The 27925-nt window shown below is 51.5% G+C and overlaps 1 protein-coding gene across 4 annotated transcripts; it reads left to right on the top strand.

The window, feature by feature from the left end:
• The first annotated feature begins 1801 nt into the window (after positions 1-1801).
• klf12b (Kruppel-like factor 12b) lies at positions 1802-27850 on the top strand. Of its 4 annotated transcripts, none has more exons than XM_029136292.3 (6): positions 1802-1968; positions 13068-13150; positions 17204-17750; positions 19715-19850; positions 23355-23512; positions 23696-27850. In XM_029136292.3, exons 2-6 carry the CDS (start codon positions 13085-13087, stop codon positions 23875-23877), a joined length of 1089 nt encoding a protein of 362 aa, XP_028992125.1. In that variant the 5' UTR covers positions 1802-1968; positions 13068-13084; the 3' UTR covers positions 23878-27850. The 4 variants fall into 4 exon arrangements, with proteins under 4 accessions (XP_028992125.1, XP_028992124.1, XP_028992123.1 ...); XM_029136290.3 differs by lacking the exon at positions 1802-1968 and adding an exon at positions 2002-2260; XM_041068853.2 differs by lacking the exon at positions 1802-1968 and adding an exon at positions 8484-10073.
• Positions 27851-27925: the final 75 nt, after the last annotated feature.

Here is a 27925-nt window from a genome sequence, read left to right as displayed (position 1 = left end):
CGTTTAATATCTGGCTCCTTCAGTTCAAGTTCCACCCTGTGTGTATTTTTCCACCCTGACAACTGTTCTTATTGTGCGCTTGTCTGGCAGGAGGTGTGTGCTTCTGGGTATTGTAGTTGGTGCCATGGAAACCAGAGTGAACAGAGCCTTTTAGAGGTTCACTGGTGGTAGAAATTGTGCAACGCTCACTTATTTCACCCCTGTTCAGAAAAACACTCCGTTCTCTTGACATCGGCTGTGAAATGGCTTTTTGAAAAGGTTCCAACACACGTTGTCTTTGGATAATGAATGTGTGAAATTATTACCCATCATCACGCTCTTCATCGATCGCGTGACCCCACCTGTAAAATAGCATTCAACTCCTCACACGCTGTAGATTTGAGCATTAGATCACGCCGTCCGTTCGTTCACCTGCAGCTTCTCTCATCCCGCAGCCACAAAATACATTTTTAATTCACCAGCACACAATCAGCAGCCACCATTCTATCCAGCTTATCCAACCTTATTAATCGAGCCTTTCTTCGCCTCCATCCCTTTCGTTCCATCCTCTCATCTCCACCCAACCATTTTATCCCCCATTCAATGCAAACAGAAGACGTACAGTATCTGAGGTGAAACAGGATGAATATTAAGTGGGCAGCATTTGGATGGGGCTTACTGTACTACAGTAGAGCATCCCCTTCTCATCTGTCTCTCTCAGTCGAGCTGCTCCAGGTCTATGATAAAGCCTGTAACGTGGCATGAGCTCCATCAGCCATGCAGATGAGACTTGCTTCCTTTACCTTAATTAGAGCTCCCGGGGGACGAGCTGTGGGCACTGAGCTGCATCAGCATCAGCCTCTCGTTCCACAGAGATACCTTTCATCGAGTCGGAGAGCACCCGGAGGAGCGCTGACACGGGTGCAGCGGCTCCGGCGCTGCGCTGAGGAGATTTTAAAAGCAGTCATTATGGGCAAATGTTCCAGTGTGTTATTCAAGACCGGTCTCAGAAACAGCAGGCGAACGTGTGGCATTTTATGGTAAGAGAAGCGACCAGAGTCCAGCAGAGAGGAGGATCACAGTGCCTCTAGCTTCTCCACACAAAAAGTTGTCCAAATACACAAATCTGGTTGAGTGTTGACTATTCAAACATGTAAAGCTGAAAGTCGGTCATTTATTCAGAAAATTCATAAAAACCAGCAGCTGTTTGTTTGTATTTTAAGATAAAGTCCAAAATTTAGCCACATGGAAATTCTCAAATATTATAAATATTCACAGTTTTATCATTTCTGTATGAGTGACAATATTAACACTAGCAGTGCTCCCCCTTATAGAATATATATTAGAACATATAAAATATTTTATTTGTTTTGTTTTGTAAGTCTCATAAATACTTTTGTTTATGTACAGCTGAACCTTAATGATGATCTAACCTCCAATATTCAAAGACCTAGTAAAACACTAATTGTTTAATCGTCAATAAAACTTTTAATAAAGCATTTATGGATTATGAGAGATGTTAGTAAAAGTTAGCCGACATACACCTAATTGAAATAGATTAAAATTAAGTTCAGAACATATTTTTCTAGTCTACATTGTTTTCCTGTTTAATTATCGTTAAGGAAACGTTCATATAGGCGCAAATCAAACACTTCATCATAATACAACCACGCCGCTAAACTAACAGTATCTGAGCGGCACAAAGTTCCACCGAGGCGCTGCCCGTCTCTCGGTGAACACCTTGCTCTCCGTCCCCTTTAAACGGGGAGGCGCTCCGGTGCGCACCCGCAGCCCGGCGCTCTCCGCCGCTCAGGGAGGGGCGCAGAGTGAGTCGAGGCTGGCTGAGAGCGGACGCGTCGGAAACCTCCCCGGAGGGGCCCCGTGTAATTCGATGCGTGCTGTTAAAGCTTAGAGTATATTGTCTTCCCTTTGCTTATGAAGCCTCCACCCACCGGCCCACCCTACATTTAGCGGATCATGTGACTCGGGGTAAGTCATTTGCAAGTACAACAGTTCTCTGTGCGCTCCCATTCATTTCCTGAGAACTGCCTGAGCCGAGCAGCTGAGAGGCAGAAGGGGAGGGAGCTGCTCACTCACATACACTCACTCACACTCACTCACTCACTCACACACACACACACACACACACACGCACTCACACGCGTACATACACGCAGAGCAGAGTGAGAGGAGCGAAGAGGAGAGGAGAGGGGAGAGGAGAGGAGGCAGAGAGGACTGTGGAAAGGAAAGCAGTCTCCGCGGCTCTGCAGCTTCTGACAAGGTCTGTGCATTTTTCTCGTCCTGTTCCTCCGCTGGCTGCCGCCGTCCGCGCGCTCCGTTTGTCACGTCGCCGGGCTTTGTGCTCGTCTCCAGCGCGTCTCTCTCAGCTGTCAGGGCTCTGTCAAAGCAGATGACAACTCAGATCACGTATTGCATTGTGTTTGGTGTCTGTCAGCGGGGGGTTGGGGGGGGGGGGGGGGGGTTGGAGACCCCCGCACGGTGCCGACTGGACGCGTTACACGTGCCCCCACGGTGCAAATCCACACGCTGTCATGACGAGAGAGGAGATGATTACACGCTGAGTAACTGTGCGCACGGGCAGCATCCCGACTTGACAGTTGGAGAGTCTCCCTCATCGCACTCATTGTCTCCGGAGCAACTTCAGAACAGTGAAACTTAGCGGCGGCGCGGCGGTGGTCGTGGTGGTTTCGGCACCGGCTGAACGCGAGCGCGTGACGGCGAGACAGCGGCGCAACAACGAACTGTGGCTGCGCTCGAAAGTTTGGTGCTCGTCAGAGTTTTTGTGCAGAAGAGTTGTGTTTGCGCACGAGAGGTGTTAGTGAAGGGGGGGGGGGGGGCTCTGTGTGTGTGCGTGTGTGTGTGTGTGTGTGTGTGTGTGTGTGTGTGTGTGGCAGCTCAGACACAGCAACACCAGGCTGTTCACAACGGGTTAAACGCTGGGAGGCTCGAGTAGCGGAGGAAGGACACTGTGGGGTGGGTACGGAGGGTGGGGGAGTGTGTGTGTGTGTGTGTGTGTGTGTGTGTGTGTGTGTGTGTGTGTGTGGGAGTGTTGCAGGGGTGGTGTCTTAGATGTCATCGCCAGCACTCTCACTTCCAGGGTAATAGTCATTGGTATTGATGGGTGGCTGTCAGAGAGGCAGAGAGCCACCAGGCTGGGAGAGCGGCCGGGGGCCGGCCCTTGGCTGTTATTTTCAATTACAGGGGACCGGGGCAGAGCTGACAGCAAAGGCATTTGTACATCCAGCGAGGGGGTGGAGGGTGTGTGTGTGTGTGTGTGTGTGTGTCGGGTGAGTGGTGGCAAGAGGACGGAAGGGAGGGAGGGAGGGAGAAAGGTGGGAGGGGGATGAGACTCTGGCCTCTGCTCTCGGGTTTGATGTGGAAACTGAGCACTGACCCCTGTGACTTTACCCCGGTGCCGCTCAGAGGCCTCGCCTGCAGCCGCGCGACAGCCGCCGGGCGAGCGCTCGCCAACGTGCACGCACGCACACGCGCGTGCGTGCGCGGGCGCCGCTTACGGGAAGGCACCCATAAAAAAAATAAATAGGGGGGAGTGATGCGTGTGCGGATGAGACCCCCTGCAGCTCACGGATGTTCAGCGAGTGAGATTAGCGCCCGTTTAAACTCTCCCTTAAATCCATTTACAGAGGCTCCTTCTCCCGGTGCACATTAGCACACATGGGGCGCAGACCCAACACTGCACCACAACCCACCACAACGTGCACCGGCACCCGCGACCCAGCTCAGGCGGGCGTGGGAGGGACATTAGTCCATGATGTGACGCTGCAGGGCATTTTGCACTACAGATGTTCTTGACAGGAAAATAAAATGAAGAGTGTTATGAGTAAATGCTGGCTTTGCAGCCACTGAAGGTCTGAGGCTGAGGTGTCACTGTCCACGCTGGGTTCATTACTTCCTCATTAAATGGCCACGAAAAGACATTAAAGACTGAGAAGCGGTCGTTCTGCAATAGATTTGTTTCAAATGAGACCGAGGCAGTGATGGAACCAGAAGAACGACGGCCATCAGGCGTTAAAGGTCGAGTTGTTGGTTTTTGCTGATCAGCATAACTGCTCCAATGATCCTGTTGTGTCATTGGGCCGTTGCTTGTGTATGATTGTATCTGATTGGTTTAACAGAACAGGATGCAGGATGCGAGTAGGTTTAAGGTTGCTGCAGCCTGTGTTTGCATGTTGGACAAGAGCAGAATCCATTGATCCTCTGTGTTAAAGTCCAGTGCTCGTCCCGTCACCCCGGCTCCTCCCTCTGAGGCTCAAAAAGAAAGTCCCGCTTCATCCACAACATCCTCCTCGAGGCCTTCTGTAAATAAATATGTACAGCTTGCATTTTTCTCCACATATGTCATACTTTCGGACCGGGTGTTGCACAGATTGGTCACAGTGCGCATGAAACTGACCCGCTTATTAAAATGAAATCTGCAGTAAAAGCTGCGTTGTTGCTCCGTCGCTGTTTACTCCACCGCCACCGCATTAAGCCCCCGCTCCGGCTCCACCCCCACCCGGCGACACGGTCCAAGGGCTTTTGATAGAGATCAGCGCCGTAGTGGGGGACTCAATTAAAAAGCCAATCATCAGCGGATAGACTCTGTGTGTCCATCAGCGCCGCGCTGCCCAGCCTTTAATTGCCCGGCAGGATTCCCTAAAAGCGTGGTGGGTCTGGAGCGCGTTGACAGATTGAATCCTCCAGTGAGAGGACAGCGCAGGTCGTCCTCTGCACCCGTGGTCCTGTGCGGTGAATTCCCCCAATCGACTGCGTTAACGGCTAATCGACCGGCCGCCGCGTCATCGATCCGAGCGGGTGTTGTGGAGTGTATGGGCATCGACCGCAGCGCGTGGTGGTAAAATCAGGGTGCATTGTGGGACATACCTGAATACCTCTGCTTTGTTGTGAATGGAGTCAGGCTGTATTTCACTCTGTCATTTGACAAAAACGCATTTTGTCTTTGCGGAGTCGACCTTTGACCCCGGGGTCCAGCCTACGTTTGTTTAGTCGAGCGCGCTCAGTGTGCGTGAGAGCGACAGCTCGGAAAGTGTTGCGCAACGGCCAGCGAGTCTGAGTTCAATGGTCTAAAAAGTCGCCGCGATGTGAACACATGACGTCGTGCCGTGGACGATTAGAGGCTGTCAATCATCAGGGTGAGATCTTTGATTTAGTTCTAAACGCCGCTGGAGGGTTTGTGATGAGACTGAAACAACAGGCGCATGTGCAGGGAGGGAGATGACAACGTGTTGTCAAACCATCTAGTCGTAACAACATCCCTAGAGTTGCGCATTCAGTGCTTACTGGAAGTGAGTCATAGCGCGGAGCTCAGCCCCAGACTCTGATTTAGGGTGGCCCGACATGTTTCCATGGCTGGGATGGAAAGGTATGCTGTCAGGGGAAGGCCTGTCTATGTGTGGTGAGGTTTCGTCTTTCAACCAAGAGGCTGTTTTGCTTTAGCCAAATACGGCTGTTTAACGGAAGGAAGGAGGAAAGGAAACCTAGAGAAGAGGATGGAGGAGCGTCAGGGGGTGTTTTTGACCCCCCCCTTACACCACCTTCGGGGAGCCACGTCTCTCCGTCCTCCGTCCAGAGCAGCAGGAGGATGCTGCCTGGATCGCTGTGAACCCAGTTTCCAGTTGTCCTGCAGGTCAAAGGCGGGGAAATTATGCAAACAACATGTGGAATCCATTTGGTGGAGGGGGGGGGGGGGCTTTGGCATTTCACAGGCTCTCAAACACAGGTTCATGCTAAGGGCCACAACGCCTCTCGATTAGCTGCTTCAACCAGGTACCGGCACGGCAGCGCGTCGCTCGGAAAAGAGAGGAAAAATAATCGAAGTGAAGGCGTGAGTAGATGAGTAATAGAGGTAAACACAGCTGCTGGCTTTTATTGAGTGGCGTTGGAGAGCGGGAACGGGTCAAACCGAGGGGAGAAAATAACTGCATGCACATTTGATGTAATGAGCGTCCGCGCGTTGGAACGCTGCCGTCCGCGTCCCGGCGCCGCCGCCGCGTCAGCGTCCGACGCATCAAAGACAACAGGGCGGTGCATGTATATGTGTTTGTTTGTATCACGACAGAAGGCGAGCGAGCAGGAAAAAAAAGGCAGAGGACGAGAAGTGAAAGAAGAGCGTCGTATTATTCCTCCGTGTTTACAGTGGATGCTGCAGATGAGTCAGTGGATCGGCCGCGTTCTACTCTTATTGTAAAACATCTAGGTCGATCCTGGAGAGTGCGTTTGAGTGCACACGGCCTGCGATGCATTCACTGGACCAACTATTGTGAGTTGTACGTACAGGGTGCATATGTTGGGGGAGGAGGGGGGGGGTCTGCTCACCCACACAGATTCAGACGCACACGCGCTCTGCGGGAGCCCGAGGGCATGAAAGGCCGTAGTCTACTCAAAGAATCCCCATCAGCGCAGGGAGGGGGGGGGCACGTGGGTGGTGAGGAGGGGACGCTAATCTAATGCATCCCACCTCCCCGTCAGGGCGGGAGGCGCGAGTCGGCCGGTTCCACCCTGGCCTCCGCTGAAAACAGCCCGTGACCCCCGCGCGGCCGTGATTCAGCGGCTCACGCGGCACCTCCACGCCGCGCTCCCACGGGCTTTTATTCTAAACGCATTGTCGGCGTCGCGTGTTTCGCGGCGCTTATTCACCCACCAAGCATTCATGAGCGAACATTGACCGGTTTGCTGGTATTTATTTATTTATTTTCACCCGTGCCCACGACGCACCTCTGACCGCGTGAGGCGACTATTGAGCGCCCGCGGCGCGGTCGCCTCGGCCCCGGAGCCGAGCGCTGGAAGCAAACAAGAGCCGAGCGCCGAGTCGCGGAGTGCAATATTTATTGATCCGCTGGCGCTAAACCCCCCTCCTGCCGGCGCAAAGCTCAGACCCCGCAGTTTAAACGTGCAAACAGTCTTCGCCGTCTCCCCGAGAAGTCGAGCTAATTAGCCGGCGTCCTCCTCCCCCTCCTCCCCCCTCTGGCACAACTGAGGTTTTTGTGTCAGGGGCTATTTTAGATGCGCAGCCACTGACCCCACGGCGCTGGCTGAGGCGGCCGCACGTGCGCGCGCGCGTGCGCGAGAGAGGTCACCGAACTACGTGCAAAGGCGACGGGCCGTTGTGCCTCTTTACAGTTTATTTAGCGCCCGACTCAACCCGAGGCGCGCGCGCAGCATTTAGCTCATTCTTTCTCGTGATTACATCAAAACGCTCGCGACGCGGACGCAAACTGTCTGGAGCGGTGTCGCAAATCGCTTTGACTTCTGAGTCGGAGCCGACTTGAGTAACGCCACCTCACTTTACAGCCGTCACGGTCACAGCGTGTTTAGCTGCTCCTCTGCTGCATTTGAGGCACATGATGCAAGAGGATGTCAGACTCTTCTGTTTACCTCTCTCTGGAGCACTGTGGGGGAGTGCGGTGTGCGCGTAGCTGTGTGTGTGTGTGTGTGTGTGTGTGTGTGTGTGTGTGTGTGTGTGTGTGTGTGTGTGTGTGTGTGTGTGTGTGTGTGTGTGTGTGTGCGTGCGCGCTGTAGGTGTGTGTGGGTGGCTGTTGGAGTTGAATGGGCATTTATATTTTTCTTTCATGAGCCGAGCTTCAATATTAAGAGGCACAGTTTTGTGTCTGTCCGTCTCTGAAGCCGAGATAAATATGGTTCGTTGTGGGAGCAGGCAGAGGTCACAAGGTCTGTGTGTCTACGTGTGCGTGTGTGCGTGTGTGTGTGTCTGTGGTAGCCAGATTGAAGAACACAACAGAGGCCCAGGAAGTCAGCTGCAGCTTCGACGCGCAGACAGACACCGACAAACCAGACGGCGACGACTCTTCTTTTCACTATGACTGTTTCCTCTCAGAATAAATAGCTTCTTCTTTTCCCACAGTTGTGCAAGACCTTAAAAGGGACGTGATGATATGGCTGTGGGTGGGGACCTTTCACAACCGCAGAGAGTCACAGAAAAAGAAACGATAGGCCGAACAAAGTCGAGGTCTGTTAATTAAAAACTGATATTTGGGAAACGGATGACGTGCGTTTCATTTCCTAACATTCAACCTTTCAACGTGACACAGCAGCAACAAATCTGGTTCAAGCATCATTGCACAACTCATATTAGTGTGTTGATATCATGATGCTTGTATGTGGGAATTTTTCCGTTTGTTAATTTTAGCTCTGCTTTTGCCCACTAAGCATCTTTTTATTAAAAGCGTTGCGCTTGTTTTGCTGGTTCAACGTACTGTAACAGCCGCGCGGCTGTCGGCTGCGAATGATTTCGTACACGTGCGCTCTTGTTTGCGCCGGCCGAGGCGGTGGAGCTGAGCCGCATCCGGCGACCTCATCCCCCTCATCCTGACAGGATTACTGACACAGGATCCCCCTGCCCCTGGCAGAAATAGCAAGAACCCAAGGGCAATCCAGCAGAATCTGGGAACTTCCGAGAGCGTGTGTGTGTGTGTGTGTGTGTGTGTGTGTGTGTGTGTGTGTGTGTGTGTGTTTACATGGGTATCAACTCTTATCAGCCGAGCTGGTTTCCTCCCAGGTGCTGCGTAAGCTGGCAAACAGCATGAATTTACTTCTCTCTCGCTCTCTCGCTCCCTGGCTCACTCGCCCATTTGCTGGTCTTTGCATAGGCGACGATAAGACACGCGCACACGCGTTATCTCCTCCCTCCATCTCGTCTGACTTTGGTGTCTCCCAGGTGCAGACAGCCCTTATGTTTGATTCCGCGCTGAAGACCGAGGACCACATTTGGACTGGATGTTTACAGGAACTTACATAATGGGGTCATTGTGCAGGGAGAAACACTTGCACACCACATTGTTGCAGAGCCTGTTTCCATGTGCAGACCTCACCCCGAACCCACATCTATTTCAAATACATCACAGTCCTCTATTATAATAGATTAATAAAAATGAAGACTTGTATTTTAAAAATTGGTGAAAGGAATGCTGTTGCTTTTCTTTCTGAAGCTGTGATTTACCACATTAGAGCCGGATTTGTACTTTCGGGTCCATAATCAGGCGTTTGAGCCTCCGTGTTTTGTGAAATCGAGCTACTGACCCTCTGGTTGTTTCTGGACTACACGCTGCGTGTCTCACGTCGGATTCAACGACAGGTGAAGCCTGGATGGAGACGGACAGATACCGGATGGCATTTAGCTGGAATTGATCGGGACCTGATAACCCCCCCCCCCAGGTTGTCTGTCCTAGAGATGAAAACATGAGAAGTGTATTCTTCCCTGTAATAGTTGTGTTCATGAAAAGAGACGTGTGGTACAGATTCAATCCCAGAAGAAAAAGACGAGCGTTTTGAGGTAAAGTGCATCAGTTGAGTGCATCTCTAAGGGCTTTTTAACCCTACAGGGGAGTTTTTCTGTTTTTTTTTTTCAAAGGGTAGTGCACATAACTGGTTTTATGGCGTTGTGCTCGTCGGGGGGTGGGAGTGGAGGTAGAGTCCACGCTTCCATGAGCAGAGAGGTAGCAGCACTCCGCTCTCTTGAGCCCTGTTCAAAAATGTCCCAGAAGCATCCGAAAGGCTTCGCCCGCTGCGCCTGCCAAGGAAAACACGGCTTATGAAATGGAAATTCTGAGGCCATTCACAGGCGGCCAGGAATGATGACGAAAAAAAAAAGCGATGTCCATCTCAGGAAATCCAGGAGCGAGGTTTGGGGAAAGCACACATCCGCAGCCTGGCCACACAGGCACAACACGCGGCTCCTTACAGCAGTTCTTATATGTTATAGGATGGAGGATCTGACCATAGACGTCTTGCATTATGGGAAATGTAGGACGGAGTGGGAGAGCGAATCGCGAGAGGCCTCAGCTCTCGACCACCTTTCTGAAAGTTAGCGCTGTGGGCGAGCGAGCGAGCGAGCGCGCGAGAGAGAGAGGAAGCGGAGGAGTGGAGCGGTGAGACGGCCGCTGTGGGCTGGTTATCAGGCCAATGTGTCACACCGGGGCGGCCGGGGGCACCGACAAGGGAAGTGAGCTGTGGCCAAGAGGCCGGCGGCTCACACAAAGCAGCGCCGCTCACCTCCCGTCGCCCGCGCTCGTCCTTTTACTCGCTCCCGGCACCAGGTAATCATCAGCTTCTGGTTTCCGACGTTTCTAAAGCCAGTTTTGCTCTTTCTCTCGCCGTCTTTCTGTCTTTCCATCTCCTCCTCGGTGCAGAACTGTGTGTGCGTGTGTGTGTGTGTGTGTGTGTGTGTGTGTGTGTGTGTGTGTGTGTGTGTGTGTGTGTGTGTGTGAGAGAGAGTGTGTGTGTGTGTGTGAGAGTGTGTGTGTGTGTGTGTGTGTGTGTGTGTGTGTGGGGGGGGGGGGTCTGTTGGCATTCTTGCACCATGTGCTTTGCGCTCGACCGGGCCTTGGCTCAGCTCCATATCCCCTCTTTACCCTCTCTCGCATCTCTGACTACCACCCCTCCTCCACCCTAAACGCCCTCCCCTCCCTCCTCCACCCCAAACGCCCTCCCCCCCCTCCTCCACCTCTTCAACTCCCCTCGCCTGCTTCCTCCACCACTGCCAGAACCTCCTTTTTCTCTTCCTCAAGCCCCCACTTCCACTCACTTCTCTTGCTATCACCTTCCCTAATCCTTCTCATGTACCTCCCCGTATAATTCACTGCCCCTCCTCCCCCTCCTCCCCCCTCCATCCCAGCCCGTGGCAGCAGGTCCAGCCTTTGTGACACAGATGCGCCCAGTTGCTCTGGGCGCCTGACGTGGGGAACAAAGCTCTGTGTGTCCGCGCGTTCCAGGCTACGCCATCTTTGCACGCGCGACGCGTGTGCGAGCGGAGGCCACGTCCCGTTCGTTCCAGCGTAACTTTTCTCCATCAGAAACGCGTTGTGGTTGCTGCACAAGCGAACGCCGGGAGATAGTATTGAGCAGGATCTGTCTTCACACTTCGAGACGCTGAAAGAACATGAACTCGCAGTGATTTACACCACCCACTCAAGCAACACACACCTTTGAGCTTTCATTCCGATCAGAGCTCTTCTTGTTCAAACCTCAGCAATTAACAATGGACAATTACTAGAATATTATTAGAATCCGTCTTGATTCGACTCGTGGCGTCATCAGCAAACTGCCAGTAAAGGTGTGTGATTTGTAATATTTGATCCCCGGCGGTCGGAGGTTTTGCCACATCTGGTTTTTCCCGCTGGTCTGTTCAGGTTTGGTTTGGCTGAGCCTCATCGTTCGCTCCAGCCGATCGCCGTCCCCTCAGCCGATAACGTGAACGGTAACGGTGAAGGCAAAAAGAGCAGCGCAGTCTCTGGGCCGCTGCTATTTACCTGCTCCCTTCACAGAACGTCTCTTATTTGTCTCCTCGCTTTGCGGCGGGTGGGTGGAGTGAAGATGGGAGGGAGACATGAGATGCCTCACCCCCCCCCCCCGTCCTCCTCCATCCAGCTCCCCCACACACCTGGGATGGCCATTTCATTTCAGAGTGCAGCAAATGGAAAGGTGATCCTAATCTACCTTGTTTTCCTCGACCCCCCCCTCCCCTTCCTCTCTCCATCTCCCACACACAGAACCTCATAGCACTGATGGACAGCCCACTGCTGGTTGCCTGAGTCTGTCGCCAGTGATCCAAATTTAGTAGTAGAGCTGCCTGCATCGCTTCATTATGTTCAAGCAACTCTCCTCATTTTAAAGTCAATGATATTCCTAATTTGTTTCAGTTTATGATGCTAAATTTGAAGTGACCCCCCCCCCCCAGTAAATCATTACTGTTTGCTGTAGCCATTGACTTCCTGTAGGCAACCGTGACTGTGCCATGGGAGGTGGAGCTGAAAGGTTATGCGTAGCGGTGGACACATTTAGCAAAGAGAACAAAAGAAGTTTGGATGAGGTCAACTTTTGGGGAGACTTACGAAATTTACCTCATGAGGGAAAAAAATGGAGATTTCGTCTGGTGTCTCCTTGTGCAAAATATTTTTCTTTCTGCGAGGAGGAGACAAAGCCTCTGCCAGAACGACTGTCATCCCGGGGAAAACAAACCTCACGTTCAGCCTGTCTCACTGCGCTCACACATGGCTGTAGGCTGGACCGAGGCTGCAGCTCCACCCGCCCGGCCGTTGCTATGGCAACGCTATCTGGGCCCACCAAGACCTGAAGCCGAAGGACATCCTGGACAACAATACAATAGCAGCACAGCCAGGGTACCTGGGGGACTTAGACCTGAGAGGCGAGATATGTGTGTGTGTGTGGGGGGGGGGGGTGGATTGAGTAAAGCCTCCTTCTCCACCTCCCTCACACTAACACAGTCAGGATTAGGCTTCAGCTGAAGAACCTAGGAGTCGATGAAACGATTCGGGGCCTGAACCAACCGAACCCGAAGCCAGTCATTGAGACCCACCGCCGTCGCATCCGGCGACCGGTGCTGGAGACGCTTGCATTCCTCCATGTTCCACTGCTAAAATAATAAGAGGGAGGGTTACCTCGGGTCGGCCCGGCCCGGCCCGGCTGGGGGATGTGGAACATGCATTGTTGTCATTGGCTCCATCTCGACTATCCCTCTTAAAGCCACAGCATGGAGCTGAGGAGCCGAGGACCCACATAAGTGTGTCTGCATTAGTCACTGCCATGTTATTGAATTGATAATAAAGGAATCCTTGTTTAAAATGTGATATTTCCAGACAAACATCCGCAACATCCTCCTTTGTCCTTATTATCAGTGGTGTGAGAGGTGGTGCGGTGCTGCTGCCATCACTGTTGGGTAACTGCATATCAAAGCAAGTATTTGTATTCCGCTGAGGTCCTAAGAGGATTTTATTCAGCAGTATGAAGTGTTATTAGCCCCACAGCAGCCCACCAGTCAATTGAAAAATCTTTATTATAGAGAAGAGGGAGTCATGCTGGGCACCGGCTGAGTTTACACAGTTTTTTGCACATCTTTTGTCTGTCGGCTTGTGATGCGTTCTGAAACATGAATGTGTGTCTATTTAAAATGTGTTTATTTCTCGGTGGGCGTTAGTGCAACATTGTAATGTCCACATGTGAATAAGTGAGTGCGCGTCCTGCTTAGTCACGCTGAAACACCCGTCTTACACCTCCTCTGTGTCCCTTCGCAGGCAGCCACACAAACAGGATGTTAATGCTCGACGGAATGCCTGCAGTCCGAGTCAAAGCCGAGCCCCTGGAATTGGAACAAGGGGTAAGAGAGCAGTTGTTGTCCAGACAATTCCCTGTTTCTTTCCCCGCTTTTCCTCCTCCGTAATCACTACCAGGCCAGCGAGGGAGCGAGCGGGCGGGCGGGCGAGCGAGGGGGCTCAGAGGAGTGGTCGGAGAGCGGGGTAGAGGAGCCGAGCAGAGGAGGAGAGCCACAGCTGGAGAAGGAATGCACTGGGGGGGTTCTGGGAGGTGACTGGGTCCGGCAGAGTCCGTGCTGGGGGGGGGGCTGCGCAGATGGAGTCACTGCTCCAGGGAGTAGGGTCACATGGGAAACTCTAAATCTCCTCTATCTGGGCCTGTTCCTGCCTCTTTATGCCCCCCCCCCCCCTCGTCCTCCCGTGCCCTTCTTTCTCACAAACACACGATCCATGGCCGTGTCGTATATACACAACGCTGAGCATCTCTTCCTCTTGTGCCTCCGTGTCACTCGCACGGCGCCGTTTTTATTGTACTTTGATGAGTTTATTCGAGTTCTATCCGTTCGTGATCACCGGGCTCGCGCGGCCCCCGTGCGGCGCCGCCGAGCGACGTACCTAGGAACAAATTGGTCTTGTTATGGCGAGGCTGTTGCTAGGTTACCGGGCCTTTATGTCGCTGCCACAGCCTTGTATGCAGTGGGCTCAGGCCACTTGTTATTTCTAATCATGGAGAATAAGTTTCCGGTCGCACATTGATTTACATTCAGAGGATTTCAGTAATGTGTCGACCCCTCGTGTATCATCAAGTGCACTTTGTAGGATGAGAGCAAAGCAGTTTCTGCTGAGACAAATCCGACGGCATTAGTCCGTGACGGCTGTGAAAATCACCAGCTGCTGATAAGCCGTCAGGTTATCTGGGGTCGCGTGGAGCATTGTTTGCCGCCGTCGTGCTCCGCGTCGATAAGAAGCGACTCTGTCTGCGCGCGATCGGGGGACTTTGACAGGAAGGCAGCAGGTGGATGCGTTCTGGGGGTTCCGCTCCCGTGCCTGGCTCAAGGGTCTGAGGCCTAGTGCGCGGGGTTTAGAGTCATCCTCCGTACGTGCAGCGCTGTCGGTCGCAGGCAGGATGTGAGCGCCGCAGCCCACGCGGCTTTGAAGTGCACCGAGATCCAATCTGGCCCCAGCAGTCTGAGCTCCCTTCAGACGCAGACGCAGGCAGACGTTCAGGCTGCTGCAGAAATGTGGTCTTCATTTGGGTGGCGGGGGGCCAGAGGCTTGCTGGAAAAGGTCCGCCTCGTTAGACGGTCCGCCCGCAAGGGCCTGGAAAGTCTGCCCCGCGAGCCGGTATCCCCTAATAAAGACAATGGCATGAGGACGGGAAGGCGGCGCGAGCGCGTCTGAGCGTGAGCGCGTGTTTGGAGCTGTCAGCGCGACAGTGGGAAAGTCTGTTGTCCTGCAGCTGATCGCTGCTAAAGCCTCTGTTTTCCTGCAGCTGATCGCCGCCTGGTTCTGACCTGTCCGCGCGAGTCCTCCCCTCTGCGCTCAGGTTCTGACTGTCATGACGTAAAAGGAAACGCGTCGTTTTTTTAACAGAAGCGACGCTGATAAATGAAAAGTGATATTCTCGATCGCAGGCCTGTGAATCTGTGAATCTGAGAGGCGCTCGTCCTGTCACGTTCTGGAACACAGTCGCACACGACTCGTATCTGAGCTGCGTCGAGGGGTTGACGTGACGATGCACGTGTCGCTGCTGCTTCCGTTGATTGACAGGCCGTCCCTCCCTCCCTCTTACCTGATTATTGATTTAGCGCAGCTCACGACTGCTTCCATTTTTCTACTATTCATGCAGGTGTTCTAATAGAAGCGCTGTCTATTATTGTCTCTGCTGGTGCTTCAGCCCAACGATAACATCTGCATGAGACGGTGATGCCTGTTTACCGCTCGTGGTCAAAGTACTTTGTTGTGTAGACAGAAAGTTTCATAAGCTGACTTCGTTCTGCAGGCCACGTCCTTAAATCTACGTTATCTCTCTCAGCTGATCTTGAGCTAATAAGCAATTCTAGGAAATGATGTTACAATTGTTCCACGGAAGCTCATTAGCCTCAGTATATGCACAACTACAAATACTCTGGGCTTTTTCTATAAGACAATGATTAGTTGAGTGTAATATATTTGTATTCACTGCTAGGGACAATTGGCAAAAGCAGAACTTCAGTCCACCAGACTAAAGGCGAGGTTTCCAAAGCATTTAGCAGAGCCTCAACGGGTCTAATGGCTCCAGGGCCTGCAGGCATCACAGCTCCAGGCGCTCCATGACACCCACTTCCTGCACACAACATGCAAACACACGGAGATCACATGCGAAAGCTGCTGGACGGTAGCCCGAGGCTCTGTCAAGAAAGGCTACGTCAGGCGCCGAAGCCAACGGAGCGCCGGGCGCTTCTGACATCACAGAAATGCTCCGTGACAACCGAGCCAGATCCACTTTGAAATGTTTCGAGGGCGAAGACGTGGAGCGGAATCCGGAGCCGGCGCCCTCGGATCGACGCCGGATGCTTTTGCACCAGTGTCTCCCAAATCAATGGGCACTAAATCAGATGTAATCCAGCGCCTAGCGTCATGCGGCGCGGAGCAGAAAGCAGCTCACTCCACTGGTCTCAGCACTGCCTTCATTTGATCTAATAATTCTGTGGAGGTGTCTTTATTAGAGGATTAGTTTTCCCGGGAGAATCCTCATTGTTGCTTAGGTTGTTTACGAGCGCTTTAACACAAACGTTCCTATTAACGGATGCTCCTTAGAGGGAAAAGTGGAAAAATGAAACCACATTACTACATTTTCAGCAGACTGTGGTTGTTCCGCTTGTGCCACCGATTTATATTCTTATGTTACAGAAACACATTACAATACATTTTTCTACAAATGCAATAATGTCCTAAGAAGTTCTGTAGAAGCTCAAGTGAAGTTCCTTGTGGAGTCGTATCTTAAGCGGCTGTGAGTGTTGACCTGACATTACTGACCCCGAGCTGAACCGGTCCGGGGTCCAGAGGCCATCACGCAGCATCTTCCACGGGTTCGGGTTTGTTTTCCAACCAAGGAGGAGTTAAACGATGAGACGTTTATTTCCTTTTTGATTCACGGGTCGTAACATTTCCTGTAGGCTGAAAACAAGTATGCAAGTCTGGAGTAAAAATAGTCGGCTACTACATAAAAGAGCACACGCACCACTTAGAATAATTTGTAATTCACTACAGATCCACTCGCTGCCAGCATTACATAAGGGGAAAGAAATGTGAGTCTCAAAAACAAAAGCAGGGGTGAAAACGCCACGGCGCCAAACATTCTTCATTTCTGCTGGAGTTGCAATCTGGGTTTTTTTTTACCTCAATTTTAATAAGCTTTTCCTGTAGGATTAGGAAAAGTCCTGGATGTGCTCATTCCCTGAGGAATCTCATCGGACTAACTCCCTGAGTGAAGGTCGGGTAGAGCACATGTACCAGGTTAATCTGACAGGATCGCCACATAAAAAGTTTGTAGTAACACAGCGAGAGTGTCGTATTTCTCCTGTGTATGTGATCCATTATCTTTTCCAAGTAAACAGGTTCCTGAAACTTGTGTAGACAGATGGAGCGCTTGTGTTACAGTCTGCTTGGTGTTAAGTGAAAGATGTGTTGAGGGACACGATGAGCCACCAGCGTTGGCTTCAGGAGGCCCATCGCTGAGAGACAGAGATGGAGCGAGAGAGAGAGACAGAGAGAGAGAGAGAGAGAGAGACGGTCAGGAAATTGAGCCCATATGATGTTTTTCCACCATCACAAGGGAGATTTAGGAGGGATACGAGGGTAGCCAAGAGAGCTGTGTTTCTGTGGGAGTGATGGAAAACGGGAGAGAGAGAGAGAGAGAGAGAGAGAGAGAGCAGCCCACGCCTAGAAAAAAAAGACACTATCTTTACTCACTTCAGCTGCGTATGACGTCATGTAAAGCGGAGGAACTGTGCAGGAGGAGCTGAATGAACAAGAGGAAATTAGTGGCTCGCTAAATGCTCTTTATCATTTTGATCATGGAAATAAAAAAACGAATAAAGGAACTTCAGCTAACGCCGCTGTTTTTCCCTCCGCAGTCGCCCAAAGTGCGCCCTTACTCTGCGATGGACAGCGTCCCGTTCTTCCTCAGCAGAGTTAAAGCCGAACCTCCAGAAGACCTGCTCGCTCACGACCTGCACTTCCACACACAGACTGAGCCCGTTGATCTGTCAATCAACAAGCCCCGCCCCTCCTCCTCCTCCATCACCGTCCCCACCAGCGGGATCTCCTCGTCGCCCCCCCGCCGCTCCGCCTTCTCCCCGTCGTCTCTGTCCTCGTCGTCCTCCTCCTCCTCGCCGTCGGTCATCACCTCGGCCTCGTCGGTGCTCACGCCAGGCTCGCTGGTCGCCCCCGGCGCCGGGGCGCGAGGTCAGCCGTATTTGCACATCCTGCACTCTGTGCCGCCGCCCCCGTCCAGCCCGCTGAGCCTGCAGGGAGCGGGGAAGCTGGCCAGCCACGTCCACCGCATTCCAGTCGTGGTGCAGTCGCTGCCCCTCATGTACACCGCTGCCGTTCGATCACCCTCCAGCCTCAACAACGCCATCATGCTACCTCTGCTGGATGAGGCCAAAAACCAGGGCAAAGGTGAGACCCTGCCTCCGTGTGCAGAAACCTGCCTCTGTTCAACTGGGATGTTAATGAATTCTTCATAATTTTCAGCTGGAGACAAATGTTTCCTGTAACAGGAATGATGTGTTGATATGCAGATGATATGTATGATGTCCAGATGTGCGGTGCTCTTGCAGACACGGTGCTGCCAGTGGAGTGTCTGGTTGGTTTTCTCCCAGGGTGTGGTTTCACTGCCAGCCTCCGCAGGAGGTCTCTCTGAGACGCACGCAGGGCAACCGTTAGCTGGAAGCGACGCCTCGTCCGCACGGACAGACACCCCTGCACCCACACACGCCCATGCGCGTGCTCAATGCACCGGCAAATCAACACAGATGTGCAATTAGTGCACGCGCCGGGCGGGCGGGGTGGTCCTCGGAGATGGGCATTTCAAACGCTCCCGAAGAGAAGGAAGTTGAGGAAAAACAAGACTTGCATAAGAGGGTGGGGATGAATACTGAGGATGGGTGGCACCGGCACAAACACATGAATGCACATGCACACAGTCCAAGTTCTGTGTGGCTCTGGAGGCACCGAGCACAAAGAAGTGGGCTGAATGTTGGGTGTGGTGGATACTGTCACTTTTAATGAGATAGCAACCAGACAAACAGAACATTCAGCTCTTCATTTTGATTTGATCTTAACAACGTTTAAAGACAATTTCCCACAGTAAAAACTTAATGGGAAGCGAAGTGGCAGCCCAGCGTTGCTGTTTGATCGTGAGTTGACTGTGAGGTTCTGCCTCATCTGGTCCGTTTCCTTTCATGGAGGACCGGCGGCTGAACAAATAAGTTGTTGACATCGGGGCAGTGACAAACTAGAGCTGGAGTTTAATATGATTATAGAAGCTTTCAGTATAGACACACACACACACACAGACACACACACACACAGACACACACACACACACACACACACACACACACACACACACACACACACACACACACACACACACACACACACACACACACAGGTTGGCCATCCTCTTTAAGAGAGGGTGGCTACCCTTCCTTTCACTGCTGTCTCCCTGTCTCCGGCGAGGGGTTGCCATGGAAACAGGGCTTGACTGGAAACAACAGGAGAGAAAGAAAGAAATCCGGTGCACTGCCCACCTCTCCACCACTCCTCCTTTATGTCCCTTTGCTCAAAATACCCCTTTCCAACACATGATGCATTTCTAACTAATTACAGGTTTTCCACTGTGAGGCGAGTTGGTGACCACTCTGCATGTCTTAGTGTGCAACAACAGCTAGAATCCTTCAAAAGCAAAAGCTCCAGCAGAGTTACAGCATTATTTCTGTGCCCCCCCCCCCACCCCCCAGTAATAACACCATGTCTGCTCCTAACTCTGGACCCTTATTATGGGCCATTATGAGCACAGTCTCGGCTGAGAGGGCAGAGGAGGTGAAGTCCTGATAGCGTATAAAAGCACCGGTCTGACAGAATGCTACAGAAGTCGGTGGAAAATGTACCACGGTACATTGTGTGATTACATCGTCCTCACCAGGATCAGACGGTGTAGAACCTCAGCTCCTCCATTTCTGCAGCATGTTGACTTTTATTTACTATGCATTATCTTTGCTCTGTCGATTTGCAACAACGTTTCTTCAGTGCGGAGCGGATGGTGTCCATGGAGACAGAGGGGACACAATGGGATGATGCCTCACAACGTATGGAGCACATGAACGTGTGTGTTTTATCTCCAGGTCGTCGAAGTCTCACACAGATGAGGCCACGCGACGCCCAAGAGGAGCTAATCTCATTAATACACATTACACCTACACGTGCACATCCAATAAATGAGCATATCAACTTTCCAGCGCCGCTCCGGTCTGTAAAGTTGCTGACCTCATTATGGTTGAAACTCTAGCCAGCGGCGGGAAGGCGATCCGCTCCAGTGTCGCATGTCTGACCGGCCCGTGTCTGTGTCCCGTCCCCAGCGCTCGCGGACCCCAGCGGCCTGTCGCCGAGGCACATCAAGAGCGACAGCGACGACGACGACCTGCCCAACGTGACCCTGGACAGCGTCAACGAGACGGGCTCCACGGCGCTGTCCATAGCCCGCGCCGTGCAGGAGTGAGTATGGCGACGCCGCTCTGTGATTGGACGCTGCAAAGCGGGCGACGCGGGACCACAGGGATGTAAAGGTTCTGCGAGTTCTGCCGGGTCCGTGCGCTTCCAGTGAGCAGCGTGTCGCTCAGACATAGTTTGTGCCCGGTTCACAACCCCCGTGGTGCCGGTCCATCTGTGTTGAATGAAAGGACCTCCCTCTCCGGCCGACGGCGGTTTACGGCGTCCTGGTCCCAATCAGCGGCGGACGCGGGGGAACGTTTGGCTGCGGCGCGCTCATAAACCCAGAGCGGCCATAGGCGGCCGCCTGGCCAGTCTCAGCCGATGCCCGGAGGGCTTTTATTTAGACTGAGTGTAGGGAAAGTATGCGGGAGCTCGGGCAGAATCCAGCTAATGCTGTATTACCGCTAACAAGGCCGACTACGGCGGGAGCCGCTAATGTCTCGGCTCAAGGTGTTGCCGTTGTGTAACGCGCTGCGCTGTTTGTTGAGTAAGTCAGCGCGGCTCCGCTCGCTCGGCGGCACAAGCGGCGGCCGACTGGGGTTATTGGAGGGGACAAGCGTGCCCCCGAGGGCCACACGCGAACCTGGGCGGTCGGAGGAGAACGGGTGTGCAGGACCCGAGCTCTCACTGTGGAGATAAATCAGCAGCCAGGCTCAGGGAGGTCACATCACTCCTCTGTGCAAAGTGCAGGCCGTGTGTGTGCGTGTGTGTGTGTGTGTGTGTGTGTGTGTGTGTGTGTGTGTGTGTGTGTGTGTGCGTGTGTGCGTGTCTGTGCGTGTGTGTGTGTGTGTGTGCAGGCTGTGTGTGTGTGCGTGTGTGTGTGTGCGTGCGTGCGTGTGTGTGTGTGCGCGCGCACGTGTGCGTGCGTGTGTTATAATCCTCTGGTGTACGTGTTTGCACCGCATGCACACACGTGTTCCTGCGCAGTGGACAGAACAGCTGGTTCCAGAAGGAGGTCAGCCATTATCAACAGGAACACAGACTCGCGTGTTTGTCGGCGCAAAACAACGCCGTCTGCGGCCTCCTTGAGTTACGCGCCGCCGCGGCTCCGCCGGGGGAGAATGTTGCGTTGTGTATTGACACAACACGCGCGCTCCGCGGACATCTGCGCCGCGACAGAAGCCGAGATGGAGGCTCGATGCCTGCGCCTTTAAACGTACTTTAACTAATTTTGTTCCATATTGAGACGTGCGGCCGCACGGGGGAACGTGAGGTCAGCGGCACCAGGTACCGCTGTGTAAATAAAGCAGTGGGAGCAGGAAGTCAGAGGGAGTGGAGGAGTGTGTCATGTGCCTCTGAGGCAGCCTCTAACATATTCATGCGTTTCCCTGGGGACCGGTGCGTCGGCTATTGTGGGAGACAGGGAGGAAGGGTGGAACTGCTGCTGTGATGTTAGGATCCAGCAGGAAGACTTTACAGGTGACACGCGTGCACGCAGTCTCCTCCGTGTCAAACTTCTAGACCTCAGCGGGTAAAAAAGGGGAGAAGAGGCCTTGGGAGACCTTAATAGACTCAGGGGACATGTCACAACTTAACTGGTTTAATTGGCAACAGGTCGAGACAGAAAAAGAGGAGCAGTGAACGAATGTCACCGCGTGAAAACAATCAGTGCAGAGCAGAAGCGTCCAGAGGAGCCTGAACTCACTGGAGCTGGAAGTCTGTGCATGCTGCAATCCACAACCTGTCCAGCAGCCGAGGGGGGAGGTCTGAAGCGACCGGCCTCCTCAGCTCTGAACAGCGTGATGCAACCCTGTGGTAAACAGGCCCCTGTCACCGCGTTTGCTCAATGAGCAAATGCTTTTCAAAGACACACAGTGGAACGTCTCGGTTTCCAGCCACTGGTTTCCAGTTGGACGCTGGCGGTTCCGCTGGTTTGAGGGCGCGCGCCGGTCCCCGCCGTGTGCGCGCGCACAGCGACTGCGTTGGTACAAACAACACCTTCCACTTCTAGTAGCATCTCTCTGGGGAACAAAGCCACCGGCAGCAGTGGCGGCGTCTGCCTCAGCCCACGGAGGCCGTGAAAACCGATGCCGCCCATGAACCATAAACGAGGGCTCTTCCCTTCACTGTAATGTAAATAGTAAAGAGCACGGCAGCAAATGAGGGATTCCTCCAGAATCCTCCCACTTTTCCTGTAAAAACTAATTTCCTCCTGGGGAATATTTTGTTGGAGTCGTGAGTCGGCTGTTTCTTTCCTTGCATTGCTGTAAAATGGTTGTGAAGTATCGGGAATCACTGAATTTACATCATAACCAGACACAGATTCATTTCTTTCCCCCGTGTTTTGAAATGAAGACGCAATGAGGACAGAGCTTTTGAGCTGCAGACGAAAAGCAGTTGTAGCACGTTAGATTAATTGATTGAATTGATGAGTAACGGGTCGTCGGCTGCTCTTTGTTTTAAAAGCCGCTTTCCCTTCGCTCCATCGCGACCACGGATGAAGTCAGCGCGGAAACATCCGCCTCGTCATCTGCTCCGTGGCCGAGGACCGGGGCGTTTCCACGGTGAAGCCTCGCCCCCCGACCCCCCTGCACGCCGCCGTTCGCAGACGCGCCGGTGACCTCATCGCTCGCCGCCGATGACGTCGTTCCGCCGTCTGAGCGTTTGAACGTGCGCCGTTTTCCCGAACTCGGCGGAGTCGGAGGAACGAGAGGGGAGCCGGAGTTCACTTCATATCTGATCCATGCGCTCATTTCCTGTACAGATTCAGATTGGCAGTAGCCCAGAAGCAACAGGTGACCCGCGCACGCGTCCCGCTCTGCCTCGGCGCGTGCGTGTGCGCGCGCACGCCGACCGCCTGCGTATTTCTGAGTCTGCGTTTGACAAATCATGCTTCGGTGGAAGACGGAGAGACAGGAAGTGGGTTGTGTGTGTCTGCGTGTGTGTCTGTGTGTGTGCGGTGGAGACAGTTCACTGAAGGGCACGTCTGGGAGCTCGGCTCCTCTTTCGAATCCCTCCAACACGAAGCTGTTTGTCTCGAACGCTTCCTCCTCCCACCTCCACCCCTTTTACCTTCGCGGAGACTCAGACCTTAAAGAGAAGCATCTGCCGCACAACCCTCAACACCACAGAGCGACAGGACGTGTCAGACGCGCAAACACAAGCACGCACGTGAACAGGACTGCGCCACGGGCCGAGTGGCGGCGGTGACAAATGAGATAATCAACACTTTTATCGACTGGTTATTGGGGAGGAAATTCAAGAATCTAGCGACAATGCAACAACGTGAAGTAAAACAGTTGCCACCTTTGATTAATGAAAGTATGTGAGACCTGAGAATCGGCGTCTTGCCTCGTGCTGCCTCTGCATCACGGTGTGATACTGCCCCCTGCTGGCAAAGCTGCTGCTCTACACATGCTACCGTCTGCCTTTAGAACATTTGATGAAAAGGAACACATTTAACCACATTTACTCATCCTGACCTGCAGCTTTGTGTTCATGGATGACTGTCGTTCAGACAGAATGCATGTTTTACCCCAGTCTGACCTTTGCCCCCTTCTCCCCCAGCTCCATGTCTCCGTTCAGTATTGACAGCATACGGCGTCCCCGGAGGTCGGAGTCTCCCGATTCCAAGAAGCGACGGATCCACAGGTGCGACTTTGAGGGCTGCAATAAGGTCTACACCAAAAGTTCCCATTTGAAAGCACACAGGAGGACGCACACAGGTCAGTCACTGCTGGGGCCTCAGCACCGGGGGTCAAAGGTCAATGTTAGCGTATTCTTGGAATTTATATTTTGCCTGGTAACGATTAGACCTTAGAACACACTGTTAAGGGTCGTTTGAGGAAACATCTCATCATCTCATTTAAGGTGAACTGCGTAACTAAAGCTTCCCTCTGTCTTTCCAGGGGAAAAGCCATACAAGTGCACCTGGGACGGCTGCACGTGGAAGTTCGCCCGCTCCGACGAGCTGACGAGGCATTACAGAAAACACACGGGGGTCAAGCCCTTCAAGTGTGCAGACTGTGACCGCAGCTTCTCCAGATCCGACCACTTGGCCCTGCACCGGCGCAGACACATGTTGGTGTGAACCAGACGGAGACAGACAGAGAGAGAGAGAGAGAGAGTGAGCGAGCGAGCGAGCGAGCGAGAGAGAGAGTGATCAGTGGAACAGACACAGGCAGCCGTGGGAGCGGGATCTCCCTATGAATGTTTCTCAGCTGGCCTGGACCCACACACACACACACACACATGCACACACACAAACCCACACACACACGTATATACATAAATATATGTATATGTACATATATATATGTATGTATACTCTCTGATCCGTCATAAGGAGTCGTGATGGAGACGTGCACAGAGTTTGGGCAGCACAAAACAGGGTCACTTTTCGATCCTCTTTGGTTTTGAAGGAACGGATGCAGGATCTTTGATTGTCGTCGTTTGGAGGAACTTTTTGCAGCACTGTTGGTAAATGTTTCACCCTGATTTTTAAGATGAACTCTTTATTCGGACAAAAGGAAAAAAAAAACTGTCACCATGATTTGGATGGCTGCTTTTCCAGCATTTATAATGTGAAAGACCCCGTTGACATGAGTGGATACTCAGAAAGAAGCCGGGTGGGCTGGATTACAGCGTGGTTAAAGGCTTGGCTTTGGGCCTCGGCCTCCCTGTGAGTGCGGCCTGTGGCCAGCAGAGGGCGCCGTTTCACCACAGATCGACGCGGTCCTTTAAAATCGGGGGCGTCCACACAGAAGAGGGCTGGACTGCCACCTTTTGCCACAGGCAGCGAACCATAAACAACACGGCTCCAGCAGCCACCCGCTGAATGGATTAACCTCATCAACACCTCTACTGTTCCGGATCCACCACTTTAGTCCAAGCAACGAGAACTGGACACGCGTATCATCACACCAGCAAAGAAACTCACCATGTCTGATTGATCCACAGGGCCGGAGACGCCCGTATCTCATCAGTGCTATTCTTTATGTTGAGCCTCTTGAAAGCATTTCTTCAAAAATTCTTTTTGGTGGATTTTGTGCTGTGATTAGCAATCAGTAAAGTGCAATCTTAAAGGCTAAATATACTTTTCAGTATGACAGAGTTTTGTTTATTGAATCTTGTTTTTTTTTTATTTTAATGCCTGCTTATTGCTTACGTTTAACTCAGAAAATACAACCCCTCATGTACAGTGAACTTTGAAACAATCAGAGGAGATTTCCAGTATGTGAAGAAAAAAAAAATAATAGAGGCACCTTATAGACTCATGCGTTCATCGTGTCCTGATCGGTCTGCTTACTTTAATTTTCAGCTTCGCGTTCCACAGTGAAAGGATTTTGTGTTGTGGTTTTGCACAGCTGCACTTGACCATAAGCTGACGCCGACGCGGGGACAACGTGGTACTAATCAAGAAGAGCAATACACTCGGAGCGATGCGATGGGGGGAGGGAGGTCGCCCCCGCCCCCGTCCTCGCTCCGCTTGCTGATGTCACTGGGCGAGCTGGGATTTCTAGCTGGGCCAGCTCCTCGCCCGGTACCGTGTCTCCCCTCTGTCACTGGTCGGTGTGCGACAGCACAAGGCTCTGATCTGACATGTTGGCGAGTCGCTCCCAATGATTCCACTCGGTTTGTCTCAGACGCTGAAGATCATGACAGCAGATCAACTCACCCGACTTCTCTGAGATTTGGTTATGAAACGCTGAAAAACACAAGAGGATCCACACACGCAGTAAAGTCACACAGAATACAGTCACTGGCAGGAACATCTTTACTCACCTTTATAAGAGAAGTATTTTTATAGTCCTAATAACAGACATGGTTGCAGTAACGCTCCTGTGCTGCAGACACAAACTCAGTATCAGGCTCTTATTATTTGATAGAGCTGCTAAATGTCTTTATTGGAGCGAAGCCAGTGAAAGGAAAGAACATTTTTGATAATAGCACCTTGAAAAGCATACACTCAGACACATAACACCCACTTATACACACACACACACCCACACACACACACACACACACACACACACACACACACACACACACACACACACACACACTCATATTTAACATCCTCACTTTCAGTAAGTAGCCAAATCCAGGAAGGCATTTACGCACACACACACACACACACACACACACACACACACACACACACACACACACACACAAACACACACACACACACACACAACACCCACTATATGTGACACCCCTTTTGATGTAATGGATGTTATCATTATTTCATTATTTATGTATATTTCTTGTGCACAAATGTCATTACACCCAGTTGTATTATCATTTTTTGGCAAAAGCATATCAGCACCTTGTTTGTTTATTAGCATGATTTTCAAATTATTTTATTTCAGATGTCAATTTATAAACAAATAATCGTCATCGTATTCTACCATCCGTGTTATGTATAAGAACATTTTATGATCGAGGGGCACTTCATCATTGCATATAACTTTTTTTTCTGTAAAAAGAATCTTTTGAAATGTTGTAATATATGTCATAGTGAAGAGAAGACTTATTACAAAGTTCTACAGCCTGTATATACATTGGAAGAATAGGGCTTTTCATTAGTAGATGCAGGAAATACATTTATACATGTAAAGTCTTTTTCAGAGACTGTAATTTATCTAATTTGATATACAGTGAAATGGGGCTAATGGTTTTCATCGTGTAAATGATCATAAGTGGTGTTCTATAACAGTTTGCTTTTTCCTGTTTGTTTATTTTATTTTATTTTTTTTTGTGGTTAACCAAGTTCACGATCAAACACGTGTTATCCCCAAGGCTGAATCAGTGTTCTCTCCACCCCGCTAATTATTTATATGCTTTGACCGCATTAAGGTACTCGATTCCCCGCTGCGGCCCCGCTTGACGCGGACGGCGGCTCTCCGTATGTGACGTCGCATGCCTTAACGCACCGACTTTTAAAGATTCAATTAGACTCGACGGTGGCGCCTCCACAGGACAGGGTGTATTGTATTTCTCTGCAGCGACTTTTTCCTTGCCATGTTTTTTTGGAAGCATAATTTTGTAACGGTAACCAGGGTCAAAGTTATGCAATAACGATGAATAGTGCCTCACACCGCGAACGGGTCGCACCAACGCTCTCGACTCCCCGACACGTGTGCTCCAATCGATCAATTTCAAAGGACACACGAGGAATTTTTGCGAGGAAATGACAAAAAAAAAAAACATAAAAAACAAAAAAGCACAGTCAACAATATGCAAGTCGGACCTAGTGTTTCACTTTCTTTTTCGCACTGAGCCTTATGCCATTGAGTCCAATGCAGCATCCTCCCATCACTTGTCCACGAGCTGTTCATCGCGTGTATTATTACTTTCGCCTGCAATAAGTCACTTCCTCCACGGGAACAAAAACCGAGTTACAAAAGCCTCTTGATGTTTCACCTTCAACACATTATTTCCACATACAGTAGTGATTCCATGGAAGATAATGAAGAATCTTGGTCACGTGGGAGAAAAACATCCCGTGTCTGCGATTCCAGCTTTAGAGTGATGCCTTTACTTATGAATACTGACCTTTCTTTCTATCAATTCAATATCTATTTTACTTTCTGTGTAACATTCTGCTTTTGAGTTCCTGGTTTTGACGAGTTAAGTAGTGAAGCCAATGCCTATGTTTCAAGTTTGCTGATATTACGTACAGTAATCGTTGTTTCTGTATTTATGTAAAGTGAGTGTAGTGTAAATATATTCCGATCTTTTCATTCTTACCGTAAAAAGAAGTTGTGATATTGCTCAGCATCGCTTCAAAAGGGAGACTCTGCTCATGGTCAACCACATCTGTAAAAGACATTTTTAACCCTGATGTTTTTCAAGGCTTCAAAAACAGGTGTCCTTTTTTTTCTGTTACGCTACTTTTCACGGAGAGTTGTTTAAGTATCCAGTCAGTGTTTTGCCTTTTTCTCTGTATTTTTCATATGGATGGAGCTGTGAAATTAAAATAAGTTCAAACATATACATGTATATGAATATGAATGGAGGCATGAAGGTTAATAAAGTTGCATTTTGTATGTAAGCGACTGCTGTGGGCCGAGGTGCTGTGTGCGGCACGCGGTGACATCTGAGCACCGCACTCACATTCACTGGCATCCAGA

Source organism: Betta splendens, chromosome 21 (genome assembly GCF_900634795.4).
Source record: "Betta splendens chromosome 21, fBetSpl5.4, whole genome shotgun sequence".
NCBI lineage: Eukaryota > Metazoa > Chordata > Actinopteri > Anabantiformes > Osphronemidae > Betta > Betta splendens.
The sequence above is the reverse complement of the archived record's forward strand: the minus strand, read 5'-3'. Positions and strand labels throughout refer to the sequence as shown.

Excerpts from the sequence above, each read along its gene's own strand:
- klf12b (XM_029136292.3), top strand. The coding sequence starts at position 13,085 with ATGTTAATGCTCGACGGAATGCCTGCAGTCCGAGTCAAAGCCGAGCCC. Across the intron at positions 19,851-23,354 it reads ATAGCCCGCGCCGTGCAGGA|CTCCATGTCTCCGTTCAGTA; the intron begins GTGAGTATGGCG and ends CTTCTCCCCCAG. Across the intron at positions 23,513-23,695 it reads ACACAGGAGGACGCACACAG|GGGAAAAGCCATACAAGTGC; the intron begins GTCAGTCACTGC and ends CTGTCTTTCCAG.